Genomic DNA, 19,448 nt, shown 5'->3' on the forward strand with positions numbered 1-19,448 from the left:
GGTTTACAAAGTATATTCACTTTACTTGTCGCTTCCCTTGTTTCGATTATGAGTTTATGACCATTAGCAAAGTAGTTAATCTCAATTGTGCGCATATTGCTTCCCTTGTTTTTTTTTTTTTTTTTTTCTAGCTTCACCACTAATTTTTCTAGAGCTAATGTGTAAGAATCTTTTGTCTCCATGACAAAGAAGATGATATAAAAGTTGGTGTAAACTCAACAGCTCTTAGAATTGGTGATAATACAAAGCTTTGGTTAAGTGGATTTGGCGCATCGTCTATGAGCTTTCTTGCACTTTCTTGGCGCTATTATATTTAGTGGAGTTTTACTTGGAAGAAGTTATCAATAGAGACTCTGTCTCTATCTCTCTATGTCAATGAATGAGGATCATATATGAAGAATTGAAGTAGCACTGTAAGTGAAACAGAGTACATGGTCTTGCTTCAGAGTCAGGGGCGGACCCACAGCCAAGGTGGTGGGGGCAGCTGCCACCAGCAAAAAAAAAAAAAAAAAAATTATTAAAAAATTATTAAATATTATTAGAAAACAAAATCTGTCCCCACAAAAAAAACTATTTTTCATCCTTTTTTTGGAAAGCTCATTAATCTATGTACCAAAAATATATATTAATATATAAATTAAAGACTTACTAATCTAGACCTAATTTTTTGTTATTTTCTTCTTATTTAGTCTTTTGGTTTCTTTGTGTGACAACAAATCAACAACTATCAATTTGTGAGTTTATTTTCCTGCTTTTTTTACAACCGTTTCTATTATATAAACATTATTTTTTAGTCAGTTAATTTTATTTAATCAGTTCAAGCTTATAACTATGTTTACTGGAAAACATTATATAGGTTTTTATGTTATACATGACTATATTAGTTTTTGCAGTGATAATTGTTTATATGTTTATTCTATGGTTAAGCTTTTATGGAAGTTTGTTACATAATTCAAAAATTTAAAATTAATAAATTTTAAAATATAAGTCTATAAATTCAAAATTTTCTAAATTTTTAATTAATAACATGTTTTTTTTGGTTTTAATTATTTGAATCTGTCACAAATGAAAATGTGGTAAAAAGGTTTCAATTGTTAAATGAGCGTCTGAGTGGTTTTGTAAGATGTTTTAAAGTTTTTCCATGACAATTTTATGTCTTTTATAATTTAGTATTTGATAGTTTTTTTACTATATTTTTGCCCCCATTGAACAAATTTTCTAGATCCGCCCCTGTTCAGAGTGGTCTCCTTCAGGATCGAAAAGCTCAAGGAGCCATTGTGAGATAAGCTGAAACTTGACTCTTTTTAGATTAGTTTCTGGTTGTGGTAAAAGGAGCTGCTGTTGTTGTTTTGGGATCCATGTCTTCTCAAACTGTGGATAGAGCAATGAACAAAGCTTCTGGACACACAAGAGGCTTTAATTTTGGCTTGTAAATTAAGTACTGCTGGAGCGAAAAATCTTATGGTTCTACTTCTACACTGTTTATTCTAAGTCAACTGAAGTAATCTTTGAACTAAAGTTTCAAAGCAAAGCAAGTGAAACACAGACAAGGTAGAATCCAGTGGTAAAATACATATCGTTTGAATATTAAAGTTACAGTTTCTCTCTTTAATATGCATATCAAATGGATCATAATGGTTTCATATACTAAACACAAGAAAAGTGATACACGTTTAAAACTCTCTTGGCCACTTACGGTTAAACAACACTTATTAACGATGAAAGAAGACAAGACTACACAGACTCAACCAACAACGTAGTTAATTATCTAAAAGACTAAAAATTAAACATTTGGGTAGCAAAAGAGACTTAGATGCAGAGAATACATAGTTTCATAGATCTCATCTTCCATAACCTCCCAAAATCGTGTGAGTAACAAACATAGGTATAGATGAATTTGGGACACAAATGGCAGATGATGCTTCCATTGAAACATGCATAAAAGCCCCAATACCTGGAGTATACGGTGAAATATCCGGCAAGGGTAGGTCTTGGCTTAGGTACTGTACCACTTGTCCCATGGATGGCCTTGATTCTGGCACAGCATTTGTGCAGAGCAACCCAAGTTTCAAAACCATCTCGACTTCCTCTGGTAAGAATTCTCCCCTCAATCTTCGATCTCTTGCCCCAAGTAAAGAAGCCTGTTGCCAGCATTCACAAACCCACTTGAGCAGATATTGCTTTTCCACCGGTAACTCAGGTTCTACAGGTCGCCTTCCACAAGTTACTTCAAGAAGGAAAGCACCAAAGGCATAGACATCAGTTTTTGTAGAAGCTCCCATTGTTATTAGCTCAGGTGCCATGTAACCTATGGTGCCCACAGCAGCTGTTGCAGATAAGTTGGCTTTGGGATCATGAAACTTAGCCATACCAAAATCTCCTAACCTTCCATTATACTCAGAATCCAACATGACATTAGAAGCTTTTATATCTCGGTGCAAAACAGGTGGACTGGCTCCTGTATGCAGGTAATGGAGAGCCGAGGCAATGTCCTTAAGAATAGAAATCCTTTGCGACCATGAAGGAGATGGGTTTTGGTTTTGAAACAAGTACTGGTCAAGACTACCATTGGGCATGTACTCAGAGACCAGCAGTAACTCACCTTTTCTCCTGCAATATCCAAGAAGAGGAACCAAATTGCGATGCTGTAAACTTCCCATAGTTACAACTTCTGCCACAAACTGTTTCATTCCTTGCTCTGCATCATGCGACAGTCTTTTCACAGCTATATGCCTGCTTAAGGGCAGAGTTCCTTTGTACACTTCTCCAAACCCACCTTTCCCTACACAAAAATCTTTACTAAACCCATTTGTTGCTTTGTACAAAGACTTGTAAGAGAATCGGTGTGGACCATATTCCTTTTCCCACGAGTCTCGTACTTCTGCATACTTGTTTTTCCTGTACCAGTACAATCCTCCAATGACCACCAGTACTAGTATCACTAATAAGACGACCAACCCAATAAGCAAAGGAGATACTTTATCATGTCCATCTCTAGGGAGAGGAGCCTGTTCATCTTCTGGTAGGGGAGCTTTGGGGAGTTTAGAGATATCAAGGGGTTGTAATAATTCTTTGCTTCTACTAAAACTCCACCCAAGTATATACTGGTTACTAGTCAATTTCCCTGTTGCTGCAGAAAACCCAACAAACATATTTTCTTGAAAAATTTCTGAAAGATTGATGGCTCGCGACAGAAGAGGCTGATTCGGTTTCTCGATTTCTATAGGAGCTAGAGAGACATTTAACAACAATCCATCATAATCCACCCATACCTGGATAGGTTCCCCACTCAAGATATTTATGGTTATATTCTTCCGCAAGGCACTAGAAAAGTAAGATGGAAGAGCAGAGTCAACAGATATCGGGTTGTTTACATCAATCCCAACATGAGCCTCGTCTGGCTCTTTAAACTCTGTTGTCTCAACAGTATCGAGCTCAATAGCAAGCAGTTGAGAAGAGGAAGAAGTCACGTTTGTTGAGCTGTTGAAGATGCCCAAGTACTGAGTTGGGTATGCATGAGAGAGATTCATGGAAGGAGATACAACAAAGGCCATCCCATGGCCAGCCTCAGCTCCCAACTTAGGAGGCACCAAAGCACACACAAAACGTGTATAAAACGAAATTGAAGAAGATGTATTAAAATCAAATGGCTTGTTGAAAAAAGCATGACCTGTTTGCAACTTTGTATCATTTGTCAACTGCAAAAGTCCACCAGGAAGGATCTTGGCAAGCCCATCAATAAAAAGATCAGCTTGATCAAAGCCATTGTAGACAAACCTGGTTTCTTGTTGACATGAGACACAAATCAGATGAAAGCAGGAGAAGATCAAAACTAAATCCAGTCTGAAAGCCATTCTTACTGAAAGAGAGAGTCTGCAAAAACAAGGTTTACTCATCATCATAACTTCAAGATCAGAAGTCAAAAAGTCAAATTTTCAACATTCCATATCCACAACATTTTTATAACATATACCTCATTAGGAATAACAGCAACAACCATAAATATATTCACAATAGACATCACACATTTGACTCCACGATTATATAAGCATATTATATAACAATGACAACTACCATAATTATTGCATAATGTAATCCATCATGAGAATTTAATACTACAGGAAAAACATTTCATGGTCTATACTCTATACTCTTGCTTATCCCAAGGTCAACCAAAAGCAAAGTACTTCCCTCTTGCAGAAGTATTCCACGCTACTCCCAATGGAATCTCAAATGTTTTGGGAGAACAGCTAATTTCTTGCAAATTAAGAAAGTATCGAGTTAGATAGCATTTTATATATCTATTAGTCTTAGTATATTCATATCTGCCACAAACTTTGGAGTATAAATTTACCAATCCAAATTAAGTTTAATGTAGTTCTTGCTTCTTTCCCAAGTAAGTGAAAACGTATCTAAGTTTAATGTAGTCTTGCTGCTTTCCCAATTCGATCGTTTCTTCAAATTAATTTGCCAAAGAATTTGATAAAGCAAAAAAAAAAAAAAAAACTTAGCAGGACAAAGTCATCATGTCTGAAGGATTCTTATGAACTCATACATAAGCAATTTTAACATTGAATAAAAACATTCTCTGGTCATCTTCTCTACGACTGACTATGTCAACTCATAAACCCTAAAATTTCTCTTGAAAAAGTCGAATAACGTGAGAATGTACATACCGGGAAAATATTATAACTCATGGTCATGGAAGCCCAAACGCACGAACCGGCTAAACCAATTAAAACCGAATTTGAATTTAACGTAAACCGAAGAAATTGATTTAAACCGTTTCATTATACCACACAAAGTTCACCTAACTCATCCGGTTTCATCGAATCCCAGTCAACGTGAATAATTTACCCGATCAGTGTTTACAAAAAAAAAAAAAAAAAAAAAAAAACAATTTACCCGATCAGTAAAAAAAGTAAAACACAGCACTTCGGACCAAAAAAAAAAAAATACAATGAGATCACTCAGCAGCCACTGTTTGTCTTGGAGAGAGTTGACTCGATGTCTTCGGGTTCAGAAACTTTGTTTAGAGAGTTCTTTGATTCCAATTTATGTTCAACCTCCTTCGAGTAGTTGTTAGCTGAAGAAGAAGAGGCAGAAGGAGCTGACCAGTTTTTTGAAGTAAACGAGACGTTAAGTGAGGCTGCATCAACCACCACAGGAGTAAACGAACCGATTCCAATTGTGTATGGTGAAAAATCTGGTAATGGTAGATTCCAGCTCAAGCAAAGAACCACTTGTCCCATCGCTGGTCTAGATTCCGGAACGATGTTTGTACATAGCAACCCCAGTTTCATAACCAACTCGACTTCCTCTTGTACAAATTCTTCTCCCAATCTTGGATCTTTAGCATCAAGTAAAGAATCTTTCTTCCAGCATTCACAAACCCATTTGATCAGAAATCGTTTCTCAATTGGCACCTCGAATTCCACTGGTTTCCTCCCACAGGCTACTTCGAGCATGAAGACACCGAATGCATAAACATCTGTTACAGTGGATGCTCCCATTGATATTAGCTCAGGTGCCATGTATCCTACAGTGCCAACCGCTGCTGTTGTGGCTGCGTGGCTTCCATGGTCATGAAACCTAGCCATACCAAAATCTCCTAACCTACCATTCAATTCAGCGTCTAACATAACGTTGGAGGCTTTGATATCTCGGTGCAGAACAACTTGTTCAGCTTCTGTATGGAGATAGAAGAGAGCTGATGCTATATCCCTGACAATCACAAGTCTTTGAGACCAAGAAAGAACCGGACTTTGGTCATCAAACAAGCGCTGGTCAAGACTACCGTTAGGCATATACTCAGAGACCAGTAAAAGCTCGCCTTTTCTCCTGCAATACCCGAGAAGTGGAACGAGGTTCCTGTGTTTCAGACTTTTCATACTCACGACTTCAGCCACAAATTGCTTCATCCCTTCCTCGCCATCATGGGATACTCTCTTCACAGCTACAGTTCTGTTCAGAGGGAGATCTCCTCTGTACACTTCTCCAAAACCACCTCTTCCAAGAAATCTATCCTTGTGGAAGCCTTTTGTTGCTATGTATAAGGATTTGTAAGAGAACCTGTCTGTGCCATATTTCTTTTCCCATGGTTCCCTTAATTCTGCATATTTCTTCTTCCTGTGGTAATAAACTCCCGCAAGAACAGCAAGTACTATGATAGCAAGCGCAACAGGCAGAGCGATAATCAGAGCATATGGTGTCTTATGCTTAGCTCTATGCGAAGGAACTCGAGGAAGTTTTGAGATGTCAAGTAGCTGCAATGATTCCCTGTTTGTGCTGAAACTCCACCCAAGAAGATAATGGTAACTGATTGCTGTCCCTGTTGATGCAGAGAACCCAACAAACAATCTTCTACTCTGGAAAAGTTCTAAGAGATTGATGGATAGTGACAAAAGAGGCAAACTTGGTTTCTCAGCTTCAAGAGGCGCCACAGAAACATTAAGCACATTTCCTTGGTAATTAACCCAGACCTGTATAGGGTCTCCACTCGAGAGGTTTATGCTCACATTCTTTTGTTCTGTCTTTGAAAAATAAGAAGCCGGTGCTGATTCGACTGAAATGGGGTTATTGACATCAATCCCAATGTGATTATTGTTCGTCTCACGAAACTCTTTGTTTCTAACAGTGTCAAGCTCAACAGCAAACAGGTGAAATGAAGGAGATCCATTTGTTGAGGCGTTGAAAATCCCCATGTACCGAGTTGATTCCGCCCGTGTGAAATCCGCAGAAGGAGATATTACAAAGGTAATGCCGTGGCCGCTTGTAAATCCCGGCTTTGGCACCAGAGCACACACAAAATGGGTTGAAAACGCGAGTGGTTTAGAGGAGCTGAACACAATTGGCTTCTTGATGAAAGCATGACCCATTTGATGCTGCGAGTCTTTTGCAAGCTGGAGTAACCCATTGGAAAGCAATGTAGCAGACCCATCAAGAGAAAGATTTCCTTGACCAAAGCTGTTGAAGACAAAACTGGTATCTTTTGATGAAGTTGACAAAGAGATAAGATGAAAAGAGGAGATCAACAAGATCAGAAGCAATCCACTAGACATTGCTGCTGCTGAAAAAGAGAGCTTTTTCTAGCTGCAGAGAAAATGGAAGTAATTATGGTTACAACAATTACAGAGTGTACTAGCATCTGCATCAGGCTAACAGCTAAATAATATTATATTAATCATCATAACTTCACGTGGTTAATGTTCAAAATCATATAGTAGTTTAGCAAAACTACTACAATTTAGGCCAATGAAAAAAAAATAAGTATTAGAAGAGTACTAACAAACATAAAGTTTGATTATATTAATCATTCATGACATGTGTCTTGGCTTTGGCACCCACAACACAATCTTTCACCAGATTTTACTCATACTGCAGCCACATATAATATTATATGATGCTTATTGCTTAGTAAGAAAACAAATACTTAAAAATTTACCAGATCAGAAGCAATCCACAAGCTAATGCTGCTGATGAAGAAGAGAGTTCATCCTTCTCTGATCAAACTTCGCTGGCTGCAGAAACAAGATGTGAACTTATTTTAATGGTAAGATAGGTAATCACAGCCTAACAGCATCATATGCATTTCCTTTTCAATGGCATTACAAGCTGGAATCTTAACAGCTTTGTAAATTTATTTAAATTTCATTGGAATCATATGCTTCACAGTGTTTAATATTCTAATCCCAACATCAGCCAGAAACTAATGAAACTGCTACACTCTGTACCCACATAGAAAAATTCCATTAAATGAATCGCATCTTTAAATGAGATCTTATTATAGTAAAGGAAAGAAGTACTCAAAAAGTAAAAAAGAAATCAAAGCTTAGAGTAAAGCGAAGCATCTACCTTTTATAGAATATTGAAGCAGGTACATAGATAGAATCAAGCTTAGGCAAGTCAAACAGAGAACAATGCAGTCTTAACGTTTAAGTCTTCAACCTTCTCAGGGAAATAGAATACTCAAAACTCCCAGATTTTTCCCTTTCTTGGTTTTCTTGAACTTGATGATTGCTAACTGTAATAACAACTTTTGTTTGGTGTATCTAAGAGAAAAATCATCCATGCACAAACGAACTCCAAACAATGTGATAAGAATAATACAAATAAAAATAACATACCACGTTTCTCACACTAGTTTATTTAAATCCATATGATCCTATGTATTTAATGTTCCATACAGAATTGCATCTGAAACATCTATGTTATTGACTTCAAAGAAAAAAAAAACCATCCCTGCAAAATAGACTCCAGATAATGTGATAAGAATACTACGAATAAAATACAAACCACATTTCTCATACTAGTATATTAAGTCCGTATGATCCTATATATTTTACGTTTGACACAGAATCACATATGAAAAGATCGATAAAACTGACATAAACAAACAATACCCAGTTCTTTAATAATTCCCCAGCAAATGGTACCCCCAAATAATAATAGAACATAAAAGACAAAAGAAACTTAGATGATCACATGTCTCAGATCAGCTACATGTATTCTTAGAACCTTTAGAAATCGACAAGTTAAAATAAAAATATGAGTAAATCACCTCTCTGTTAACCCCAGACTATAGCTGAATATGTCACGGATATAAGAAGATAAATGCAGTCTTTAACATTTTCAAGAATAAGCCTAAACTTTACCTGTCATGGAATGAATCAACCATCTCTAATTATACAAGTCAAGTCGTGAACTTGATGATTCTCTCTTGTGATCCCACTCGGCTCTACTGATGAAACTGGTCCCCATTTCAACTATTCAAGAAAACCAGTGGAATATAAGAAAACAGATGAAAAATGTATGTGATTAGTTAGACAATACCGCAGAATCGAGTATGAAACAACGACAAAACCTGAACTCCACGGCTTGTAGATGGAACCAAAGTTTGAACAAGCTGGGATATATATACTCACTTGAAACCGGATTCAAAGAAGCCACAGATTACTCAAATATAGTTCGGGCATAAAACCATCACACTGAAACCAACCCTCCCCAGATTGTAGTATTCAAGCCGAGAACCAGAACATTTGTTTCTGCTAATCTGGGGCTTGTCATACAAAAGATTTGTTTTGTATAGAGAAGTAACAGAATGAGAACAAATTAGCATACAGAGTGAAGAACAACTTACAAACATCTGTATAAAAGCCCTCACTTTTACTGGAAAATGAAATATATTAATGTAGAAAGAGAAATGCAAATATGACGGTTAAATACAAAACTTTACTGTACAGAAACATCAAAATATACAATGCTTAACAGCACTTCTACAAGAAAGATTCCAAGCACTACTTTTCAGTGGTGGTCAAATATCAAAAATAGACTTCACAGGTGGAGCACACTGGTAAGCCTGCTAAACCAAAGTACCTTCACACAAGCCTATCATGGCTTTTATCATTCAAAAAAGAAAATTCTAAGAGTTGAGGGAGCAAAGTTCAAGTTTACCGTCCATGCCCATGGACAATTGAGTGAGTAACAAATGTAGAATCGTTGGCCGAGGAAGAAGAGTAAAAAGTCTTGGTAGTGGGGGAGACAGGGAGGGTGCTTGATCCGATAATCAGCGGGGAATAGGACCCGATACCAGGAGAATTTGGAGAGATATCAGGCAGCTTTAGGCTTCCGTTTAAGTACTGCACAATTTCTTCCATAGAAGGTCTTAGTTCTGGCACACCATTTGTGCAAAGCAACCCTAGTTTCAGTACCATTTCAACTTCCTCAGCTGAGAATTCACCTCTCAATCTTGGATCTCTAGCTCCGAGCAAAGACGCCATTTTCCAACATTCACATACCCACTTAACTATATAGCATCTTTCAGATGATAAGGAAGGTTCCACAGGTCTTCTCCCACATGCTACTTCAAGTAAAAAAGCACCAAAGCCATACACATCAGTGGCAGTGCAAGCTCCCATTGTAGCAAGCTCTGGTGCCATGTAGCCAATGGTTCCTACAGCAGCAGTTGTAGCAGGGTCTGCTCCATGATCATGAAACCTTGCCATACCAAAGTCCCCTAACCTTCCATTAAATTCAGTGTCTAACATAATGTTGGAAGCCTTGATATCCCGGTGGAGAACAACTTGGGGAGCTCCTGTATGCATGTAATTGAGAGCCGAAGCTATATCCTTGATGATTACAAATCTTTGATGCCATGAAAAGGGTGGTTTTTCATCATTGAATAAGTATTGGTCAAGACTACCATTTGGCATGTATTCAGATACCAGAAGTAACTCACCTTTCCTTCTACAATAGCCAAGAAGTGGAACCATATTCTTGTGCTTCAGATTGCCCATACTCACGATTTCAGCCACAAACTGCTTCATCCCTTCCTCTGCATCATGGGACACTCTTTTCACTGCTATTTGTCCTTTGGAAGACAGAGTTCCTTTGTACACTTCTCCAAAACCTCCTTTTCCAAGAAGTCCATCCTTGTTAAACCCTTTCGTTGCATTGTACAGAGTTTTATAAGAAAAATGATGCGGACCATATTCTTTTTCCCATTCTTCTCTTACTTCTGCATATTTCCTTCTCCTGTAGACATAAGCTGCACCAAGAACCAAAAGTACTATGATAGCCAGTAAAATGAGCAGAGTAATAAGCAGCGCTGGTGGTCTTTTATTTTTAGCTCTATGACGAGGAACTCGGGGAAGTTTAGTGACATCCAAGGCCTGCAATGACACCGCGTTTCTGCTAAAACTCCATCCGAGTATGTATTGGTAGCTGATCAATGTCCCTGTTGCTCCAGAGAACCCAATAAAGAATTTTCTATCTGGAAATGTTTCTGACAGGTTCATAGATCTTGACAAAAGAGGCCGGCTTGGCTTCTGAATTTTAAGAGGGGCCAGCGAAACGTTAAGTACACTTGCTCCATAGTCCACCCAGACTTGAATAGGATCTCCACTCAAAAGCTTTATGCTTTTGTTCTTACCTGCTATCTCGGAAAAGTAAGCAGCTGTAGTAGATGAGACTGAAATAAGGCTATTGACATCAATTCCAACATGATTGGCATCAATGTCATCAAACTCAGCGCTAAGGGCAGTGTCAAGCTCAACAGCAACTAGGTGCGAAGAGGGGGATCCTTGAGTTGAGATGTTAAAAAGTCCCAAGAACTGTGTTGCGTCTGCCTGTGTGAGATCCATAGAGGCAGATAAAAAAAAGGCAATACCGTGACCACCAATAAACCCTGGCTTAGGCACCAGCGCACACACAAAATGAGTTGAGAAAGAGAATGATTCAGGTGAACTGAACTCAAAAGGCTTCTTGAAGAAAGCATGACCCATTTTCTGTCCGGATCCATCAGTCAACTGCAACTGTCCTTTGGGAAGAATTTTAGCAACACCATCAGTATAAAGGTCCGCTTGGCCAAAGCCATTATAGATAAACCCATCCTCCTGTTGACTTGAGATGCAAATAAGATGAACACAGAAGATCATCCAAATCAGATGCAATCCTTGAGCCATTTCCAACGAAAACAGAGAATCTGACAATTCTGAACGAATCTTTTCTCCTGCACCAATGGTGGATAATAATGTATCCAGCTGCAAAAACACAGTCAGGTCAAAACCTCCAAGTATATAATATAAAGTCCAATCTTTTTCATTGCTAAGTCCACAATAATTTCTTAACATTTCTACCCATTGAATTTGTGTCTGAGCATTACAGAGTTGACTTGAGATATATAATGATGTTGTTAACGACGACACACACCCCTTGGCATATTCTTAGCCATGTCATAGTTTCGAAATAATACCCACTAATAGATTAAACAAAAGCTGGCTATAATATAAACAACTCTAGGTTTTGAGAATATTCTCCACTACTCCCCTATCATGCTAAAGTCAGAATCTTTAACTACACAAATATGTTTATTGGCTTTCTCAAATACTTGACCTCTTCTCAACTCCAATTATAAATAGATTCTTACGAACTGAGAGAAACAATTTCAAAGTCAAAGAAAACAATTACAATTCAAATGCTTCATTCGCCCACATTGCTCAGAAAAAAAAAAAAAAAAAAAATCTCTTCATTTCACCTTCTACGGACACTGTAATCGAGAGCCGATGGGAAGCAAGCACAATGTCGCCACGAGCCGACCCCGGAAACAGGAAGCTGCGACGTCATCTCGGCCGAGAGATTCTCCGACGGAGGAGGACAATGCTCGTGAACGAATCAATTGATTCGATATACAAAACTAAAACGACGACGTATATGGATTTAAACGATCTGTTGCCTCCAGTGTAATTATTGATTTTATAGGGGACTGTTATGCAATAGAACCCAACTTTTGGGGTAAATATCTAATAACTTAATAATAGGACTGTTTAACGAAAGTCTCACTTTGGTCTTCGAAGAAACGAACACCTATAGTTCTAGAGGTCAACTTCGTTTGGAAGAGGACCATTCCAACATTATCAGGAGATAGAAAGTTTTACTATAACCTTGAATCTTGAGTAATTTAGTTTCACTTTAACCTTGAATCTTGAGTATTTGAGTATTTGAGTCAATCTTTTCTAAGCATTTGACAAACCGAAAGAGAAGATCCCAAAACACCGAAGATCCGATCAAGTTTCCAAAAACCACAAAAGCCGAAAAAGCCAAATGCAAAACAAAACCAGTTGATTCTACAACTGTTTCCTGAATCTTAACCTATTAACCTACCTACCAAACATTTCACGCAACGAACGAACAAACATTCACCTCCTAGGGGCTGGTGGGTTCGGATTCCTCTGATTTCGATGGATTATGTTGCGTTCGTCCCAAATCGGACAGGTACATGTTGCTTTCTTATTCTTCCATTCAGCTCCACATGTGTAGCAAAACTCGTATCCGCATCTGTAATTCGCAAGAAAAACAATTGACTCAATAATAGTAACAAAGTGACCAAACATAGTCTCTCTTTTCATTTTTTATCCATGACATGGAATTTTCAGTTGTTTCTGTTGTGTGGTTCTAACAAAGGATTAAGCTACAACTCCTTAGTGTACCGAACTACCTATACGATTTTGACTCTACAATTGATCGTTTTAAAGAATACTCAATAGTGTTCCAAAAAAAAAAAGTATACTGAATAAATAAAGAACGAAGTACCTGCAGGTTATATGGTAGCAGCCAAAAAGAAGCTCAACCGTAACGTTACACTTAGTGCATTGTCGCCACTTCTTGCTATGTGCCAGAGACTTTAGCAATCCATCCCCAGCATTCAGATAAGCCTTTGATTTACAGAAGTCAGAGCAACTGACGCCATAGTGCCACGGTACCTTGCATTGGGTGCAGAAGAACTGCCCACATTTCATACATTTTCTCGCTTTAGATTCCTCAGCACTAACGAAATACTGTTTGGTGTATTCCAAGACCTCCGATTTCACCATCAGCTCCGAACACGTGGGTATCGGACAATAGACTTTATCAGCAACATTAATCGAGCCTTCTTTCTTTCGTTGGATCATCACACCAACCAGCTTAGGATCTAGAAATTTTGCACAGCACTCGATCTTAACTTCTGATTTGCAGCCTTCACTCGGACAATTAGCAGTTTGCCCTCCTAGTATCTTCACTTCAACATGTTGTTTCATGCAGGAAAAACAGAAACGGTGGAAACAATCATCTACCGAGAACATCTTGTCAACAGTGATACCTTCAAAACAAATCACACAAGTTTCCTTGAAGGTCGTGCCAGTACTAGCTTCCTCACGCCACTTGATCTGAGACACAATAGCATCTCTTGCTAGCTTGAAGACAAACTTAACACCATTTCTTGTCACAAGTGATGGTTGGCAAAATGAGAATTTACTTTGGAGAATAGCCACTTTGTTTACAAGCGTCGCAACAGCGCTCTGAGTCGGTGTCAACTTACCTGTCACCTAGATTATAACAGAGCAAAACATGAAAAGCCATATCAAAGCCTAATAATTTTAATCAAAGTTAAGGAACGGGACATAAACTATAACGTGTTACAGCTATAATTCAATGCAGCATCTTTAAAGCTCTGAAAACAATCCAAATTCAGGTTAAAACGATTTGTAAATGATTATGTATACTAAATGTTCAGGTACAAGAATGCAGAGCTATAGTTATTGTAAGTATAGCAAACAAGTTACATAATGTAGTAAGAGATGGAGTCATAGGCATTAAGTATCACAAACAAACAAACAAACAACAACAAAAAGGCATTAAGTATCACAAACAAACAAACAACAACAAAGAGGGATCAACACTGTAGAACACCAACTTAGCAACTAAAACGAGTAAAAACTTATAAATCTCAAGAAATAATATGTTCACAAGTCATAATCAAACACACAAAAAAAAAATCATTCTTTACTAAAAAGTTCAAGTCTTTCAGTAGAGAACAACACTGTACAGCACCAACTTAGCAACTAAATCGAGTAAAAACCTTTGAATTTCAAGAAATAACATGCTCACAAGTCACAATCAAACACAAAAATTCAATCTTTATCAAAAAGATCAAGTCTTTCAGTAGTAGAGACCACTCACGTATTGGAAGACCTTGAAATGATCAATGAAAAACGTAACCCTTCCCAAATCAAAGGTCAAAGCTTCATCCAACCCATGAACAAGCGCCTCCAATTCCGCAATTTCAGGGCTTTTAGCCTCCTCAGCTACTAAAACCTTCTTCACCTCCCAAATCAAATTACCAGTCGAATCACAAAGAGCCACACCAACACCACCAACCATAACCCTAGTATCTCCAATCATCTCTTCACTAACCAAACCCTTACAATAAACCTTAAAGCTCTCATTCCCAATCGCAGAGGATGAAGAAGAAGAAGCCCCAGCACCGAGAGTATACGGCTTTTCGTAATCAGCACCATAATTACTCCAATCTCTTTCAGGGATTCTCATAATCTCTTGAGCAAACTTCTGATCATGAATCCGACGGTCGAGATCAACCTTGAGCCTCTTCATCTCCTGTTCACCAAACGCACGGTCTCTCCTCTCCTGGTCGACTCGTTCAATGTCCTGTAGAATCAGCGAAGTGAAGTCGAATTCGTCATACCCTCCGGTGAAATCGACGGTAGCGACGTCGCCGGAAGAAGAATCAGGGACGGAGGAAGTGTGGGCTGCCCTAGAAACCGCTAGGGCTTCTTGCATTTGGAGATTAAAAGCCAAATCGTGGTCGCGAGCTAGGGTTTTCGCCGCCATGATTTCTTCACGCTGTTCTTCGAGTATCAACGAGACGTCGTCGTCTTCAAACTTCGCCGCCATTAGGATTCCGAGTAGAGAGACTACGGGGGAGAAGTAACAAGTGCGGTTACCTTGGTTAAGAAGGTATATACGAAGCGTTCTGAGAAAGACTTGGCCTTGACTTTGATCTTTCTTTTATTACTCTTTTTTTTATTTTTTTTATTTTGCATAATATTAAAGATAATAACAAATATTGAAATAAACTTGGAATATGTGGATTTTTTATTTTCTAGTTAAATATATATATTTTTTTCAGAAACACCGAATATTCATTCGTAACATATAGTAATGCAATAAATTTCTAATAATTAAAAAAACTAAAACTTAAATCACTAAAATATATATTTATCCAAAAATAATACAAAACTAAAACTAAAACTTTAACATTCAAAACTAACCCCTAAATCCTAAACACTAAACCCTACTCATAAAATATATACTATAAATATAAAATAATCAACCTAAACCTAAAATAAATAAATTTTACACCTTTAAAAATCAAATTTTTTTATGTTTGTGGTATTTTTGTGATATTTTTGAAAAAAATAAATAAATGGTGTTATTTTTGGAAAAATAAAACTTTAAGTGTAGTATTTTAGAGAATTGATCTAATTACAATATCAAAAAAAAAAAATATAACAAAGAAAAATTAAAATTTCAAAAACACATAATAATCTTGAGTTAATTAATGATCAACACAAAGAGTAATTGTAAAAAGAATGATTAAAAGAAAAGCAATGAAATAGGGAATCACAAGACTCTCCAATTGGCGATTATGAGAGCAACCTCCACGCTTCCATTGATCTCCACATTTGTGACAAAACGTATAGCCACACCTAAACACATCAAAGCCATAATGAAACGTTACATGCAAGAATCATTACCTATATCTATAAAATATGATAATTAAGAGAATAAGAGATGATATATAAATACCTGCAAGTTACGACACTGTGTTTCTCCGATAGTTCGATCGTGTGTTGGCAACATCTACATTGTCGCCACAATGTTGTAGTAAGCTTTGGAACCGACCTCATGTACTCATCACACGACAAGCTACTATGCCAAGGGACTTTGCAAGTGATGCAAAAGTGTCGACGGCATTTAAAGCAGCATCTCCTAACTCCCTCTTCTTCTATGGATTCGAATAGCTTAGTTTTCGACATCCAAGCTGCTCAGCTTGGATTTGGGCAGTGAAACCTGTCCCATTCTGGTACCAAGTCTTGTTTGATCCTTCTCTCAAACATCTTTTGTACTTTAGGTGTCAAAAGATGAGCACACCTTCTAAGATCAAGGTTCGATTTGCAGCGATGATAAGGACATCTCGGTACACTTCTTCCATCTTGTAGTTCCACTTCTAAATGTCTTTTCACGCAGTTCAAGCAGAACTTATGAGGGCAAGATCCATTGGAAAACATAGGTACAGCTTTGATGATATCATTATTGTCGAAACAGCTATCGCAAGTCTTCTTATGAGCAGGAGGCATACCTATCTTTATTGAGTCTATTGCAAACTTAACTTGAATTTGATCAGTCACAAGAACAAGGAAGCTAGATGGCAACTGTTGTCTGAGGCGTTTGACATCATCCATTATCAAGGCGATGTTCTCTTGGTCAGGAGCGGATCTTTCCATGATCTAAAACATTCAAGGAACAAAACATCAAACACGAGATTTAAGCCAAAGAGACATGCATGGTGAAGTACCGTGAGAGCCAAGAAAACTTACCAAGTCAAAAACCTTATAATCATCGCAGTAGATTGTGATATGATTGATCCCCAAACTCACAACTTCAGTTAGTCCCCGCTTCAAAGCTATAAGCGCAGCCTCCAAAACTGTAGTTAAAGAGTCACACAAAGATCTCTTCATCTGAAACAAGAGACTATCATCTTCTTCTCTCCATATTGCAACCCCAAACCCCATTATCTCCTCCCACATCAAACCTTTGAAGTAAAGGCTGTACGCGTCAGAATTGTAGTCGTCCGATGAGATATCTTCTCGAGCTAGAGTGGCGCCTTCTTTCTTCATGTATCTGATACTTTCAGATTACTATTTTTTCTTAGGAAGTAGGAGTCTTTAATTAGCTTTTATGATTCGTAGTTGACATAATAAACGGAAAATGATATTAAATTGTAAGACTAAGAAAAGAAAAATATGTATAAGAATAGGAAAGAAAGAAAAAACTAAGAAAATCATATAAATAAAAAGTAAGGCTTATTACTTTCTTTTTTTCTTCTTATTGTTCTTTTTCATAAATTCAAAGATACTAACAAATAAATTGGGTTTTTTTTTTTTTGTTAAATATAGTATTTAAGAGAAAAAAACATAGAATATTCATAATAACAATAATGAAAATAAATTTTCAATAATTAAAAAATATCCAAAAAAAATTCAACAAAGAAAAATTCGAAGGAAGAGATGAGGAAAGTAGAAAATCTCAAAACACATAATATATGTGTTAATGATAATAAAGAGTAATTATTATACAAACAATAATTACGAAAACTAAGGAAAACAAGGGAACGGTCAACAAATCCTTGAGCCATTGGCGATTATGAGAGCAACCTCCAAGTCCAAGCTTCCATTGAGCTCCACATGTGTAGCAAAACGTATAGCCACAGCTAAACAAATGAACCATGAAACATTACATTAGCCCAATTAAGATGACTCGAATCATAATAACTATATTAAATATTGTGATTATAGATTATATATACCTGCACGTTACAGTGATATATTCTTCCGATAGTATCTTGCGTTGGCAACTTCCACATTGTCGCCACACTGTTGTAATAGGCTTAGGAACCGAACTCTTGTACTCCTCGCACGACAAGTTACTATGCCATGAGACTTTGCAGTTGATGCAAAAAGGTGTACAACATTTAAAGCAACACCTCCTAACTCCCTCTTCTTCGGATGACTCAAAGAGTTTAGTTTTCGACATCAAAGCCGAACAGCTTGGATTTGGACAATGAAACCTGTCCCATTCAGGAGCCGGGTCATGTCGTTTCCACATCTTTTGTAATTTAGGTGTCAAAAGATGTGCACAGCTTCTACGATCTAGGTTAGATTCGCAGCCATCTTCAGGACATTTAGGTATACTTCTTCCATGTTCTAGTTCCAATTCTATATGTCTTTTCAGGCAATTCTCGCAGGCTTTATGAGGACAGGATGCAACGGAAAGCATCTCCGCCGCTTCGATATCAGATTCCAAACAGAATTCGCAAGTTGTCTCGTCAGCAAGATACATAGCTTGATTTCTAGTATCAAGAACAGGGATGCTAGATGTAAACTGTTGTCTGATGCGTTGCACATCATTCAGTAGCGAGGCGATGTTATCTTGCTTAGGCTTGGATCGCTCCATGACCTAAAACATTCAAAAAAACAAAGGAAAACATCAAATACGAGATTGAAGCCAAAGAGACATATGGTGAAGCGTAACAGCCAAGAAAACTTACAAATTCAAAAACCCTATAATCATGGCAGTAGATTGTGATATTACTGATCCCCAAACTCACAGCTTCGGTTAGTCCCCGCTTCAATGCGATGATCTCAGCTTCCAAAACTGTAATGAAAGAGTCATCAAGTGATCTCTTCATCTGAAACAAGAGAGTATCATCTTCTTCTCTCCAAATAGCAACCTCAAACCCCGTTTTGATCTCCTCCCACATCAAACCCTTGAAGTAAAGGATGTACCCGTCAGAACTGAAGTCGCTCGGTGAGGCTTCGGCGCCATCCTCTCGTGTTAGGGTGCCTTCTTTCTTCATTCTCACAGCTTCGGTTAGTCCCGCTTCTTTTTATCTTCGTAGTGTAAAGAGCAGAGGTGGTTCCGAGTGAGAATGTGACAGAGTTATTGTAAAGTAACTAAGTCTCTTTATATAGGGATCGAACACTTAAACGCAGAAGGATTTTGAATTCTAATTTATATAGGAATCGAACACCTAAACGCAGAAGGATTTTGAATTCTAAGACTAAAAGAAAAAAAAACCTAAGAAAATAGAAAATAAAGGACTTGTACGGCAAGTAACTAAAAGCTTTTTATTCTCAATTAGCTTCTCAAATTTCTCTTATTTTAAAAAGGGGCATTTTCCAAACATACCACTAAATTGGGTTTAAAATAGCATTGAAATGCATTTTTTCCATTAAAATACATTGTTTTCTTCTATAAACACTGCAAAACTATACCCTAAAACCTAAATATAAAATAGTCATATTTTATACTTGCACAAATATTTCTTATAT

The 19,448-nt window shown here is 37.4% G+C and overlaps 6 protein-coding genes across 6 annotated transcripts; all 6 read right to left on the bottom strand.

Annotated features, from left to right (window-relative positions):
* Positions 1-1,507: 1,507 nt before the first annotated feature.
* LOC17884780 (putative L-type lectin-domain containing receptor kinase I.4) lies at positions 1,508-3,880 on the bottom strand. The gene has a single exon (XM_023782831.1). The coding sequence runs from the start codon at positions 3,852-3,854 to the stop codon at positions 1,842-1,844; it is 2,013 nt and encodes a 670-aa protein (XP_023638599.1). The 5' UTR covers positions 3,855-3,880; the 3' UTR covers positions 1,508-1,841.
* A 1,011-nt stretch (positions 3,881-4,891) lies between these two features.
* LOC17887429 (probable L-type lectin-domain containing receptor kinase I.5) lies at positions 4,892-7,518 on the bottom strand. The gene is made up of 2 exons (XM_006293053.2): positions 7,445-7,518; positions 4,892-7,092 (listed from the first exon to the last, which is right to left on the bottom strand). The coding sequence occupies exon 2, from the start codon at positions 7,059-7,061 to the stop codon at positions 4,971-4,973; it is 2,091 nt and encodes a 696-aa protein (XP_006293115.1). The 5' UTR covers positions 7,062-7,092; positions 7,445-7,518; the 3' UTR covers positions 4,892-4,970.
* A 1,693-nt stretch (positions 7,519-9,211) lies between these two features.
* Positions 9,212-12,255, bottom strand: LOC17885674 (probable L-type lectin-domain containing receptor kinase I.6). The gene is made up of 2 exons (XM_006290630.2): positions 12,035-12,255; positions 9,212-11,540 (listed from the first exon to the last, which is right to left on the bottom strand). Exon 2 carries the CDS (start codon positions 11,460-11,462, stop codon positions 9,450-9,452), a length of 2,013 nt encoding a protein of 670 aa, XP_006290692.1. The 5' UTR covers positions 11,463-11,540; positions 12,035-12,255; the 3' UTR covers positions 9,212-9,449.
* A 239-nt stretch (positions 12,256-12,494) lies between these two features.
* Positions 12,495-15,299, bottom strand: LOC17884756. Its single transcript, XM_023782837.1, has 3 exons — positions 14,497-15,299; positions 13,090-13,862; positions 12,495-12,834 (listed from the first exon to the last, which is right to left on the bottom strand). Exons 1-3 carry the CDS (start codon positions 15,226-15,228, stop codon positions 12,696-12,698), a joined length of 1,644 nt encoding a protein of 547 aa, XP_023638605.1. The 5' UTR covers positions 15,229-15,299; the 3' UTR covers positions 12,495-12,695.
* A 1,083-nt stretch (positions 15,300-16,382) lies between these two features.
* LOC111830636 lies at positions 16,383-17,234 on the bottom strand. Its single transcript, XM_023783132.1, has 2 exons — positions 16,935-17,234; positions 16,383-16,844 (listed from the first exon to the last, which is right to left on the bottom strand). The coding sequence occupies exons 1-2, from the start codon at positions 17,232-17,234 to the stop codon at positions 16,383-16,385; spliced, it is 762 nt and encodes a 253-aa protein (XP_023638900.1).
* Positions 17,235-17,758: 524 nt separating this feature from the next.
* LOC111830730 (E3 ubiquitin-protein ligase RNF19B) lies at positions 17,759-18,570 on the bottom strand. Its single transcript, XM_023783427.1, has 2 exons — positions 17,992-18,570; positions 17,759-17,827 (listed from the first exon to the last, which is right to left on the bottom strand). The coding sequence occupies exons 1-2, from the start codon at positions 18,568-18,570 to the stop codon at positions 17,759-17,761; spliced, it is 648 nt and encodes a 215-aa protein (XP_023639195.1).
* Between the last annotated feature and the right edge of the window lie 878 nt (positions 18,571-19,448).

This window comes from Capsella rubella, unplaced genomic scaffold (genome assembly GCF_000375325.1).
Source record: "Capsella rubella cultivar Monte Gargano unplaced genomic scaffold, Caprub1_0 scaffold_5, whole genome shotgun sequence".
Taxonomy (NCBI): Eukaryota; Viridiplantae; Streptophyta; class Magnoliopsida; order Brassicales; family Brassicaceae; genus Capsella; species Capsella rubella.

Excerpts from the sequence above, each read along its gene's own strand:
- LOC17885674 (XM_006290630.2), bottom strand. The coding sequence starts at position 11,462 with ATGGCTCAAGGATTGCATCTGATTTGGATGATCTTCTGTGTTCATCTT.
- LOC17884780 (XM_023782831.1), bottom strand. The coding sequence starts at position 3,854 with ATGGCTTTCAGACTGGATTTAGTTTTGATCTTCTCCTGCTTTCATCTG.
- LOC111830636 (XM_023783132.1), bottom strand. The coding sequence starts at position 17,234 with ATGAAGAAAGAAGGCGCCACTCTAGCTCGAGAAGATATCTCATCGGAC. Across the intron at positions 16,845-16,934 it reads ATTATAAGGTTTTTGACTTG|ATCATGGAAAGATCCGCTCC; the intron begins GTAAGTTTTCTT and ends TGAATGTTTTAG.
- LOC17884756 (XM_023782837.1), bottom strand. The coding sequence starts at position 15,228 with ATGGCGGCGAAGTTTGAAGACGACGACGTCTCGTTGATACTCGAAGAA. Across the intron at positions 13,863-14,496 it reads ATTTCAAGGTCTTCCAATAC|GTGACAGGTAAGTTGACACC; the intron begins GTGAGTGGTCTC and ends GTTATAATCTAG. Across the intron at positions 12,835-13,089 it reads TGCTACCATATAACCTGCAG|ATGCGGATACGAGTTTTGCT; the intron begins GTACTTCGTTCT and ends TGCGAATTACAG.
- LOC17887429 (XM_006293053.2), bottom strand. The coding sequence starts at position 7,061 with ATGTCTAGTGGATTGCTTCTGATCTTGTTGATCTCCTCTTTTCATCTT.
- LOC111830730 (XM_023783427.1), bottom strand. The coding sequence starts at position 18,570 with ATGGAGCGATCCAAGCCTAAGCAAGATAACATCGCCTCGCTACTGAAT. Across the intron at positions 17,828-17,991 it reads TTCCTAAGCCTATTACAACA|CTGTGGCTATACGTTTTGCT; the intron begins GTGTGGCGACAA and ends TCATTTGTTTAG.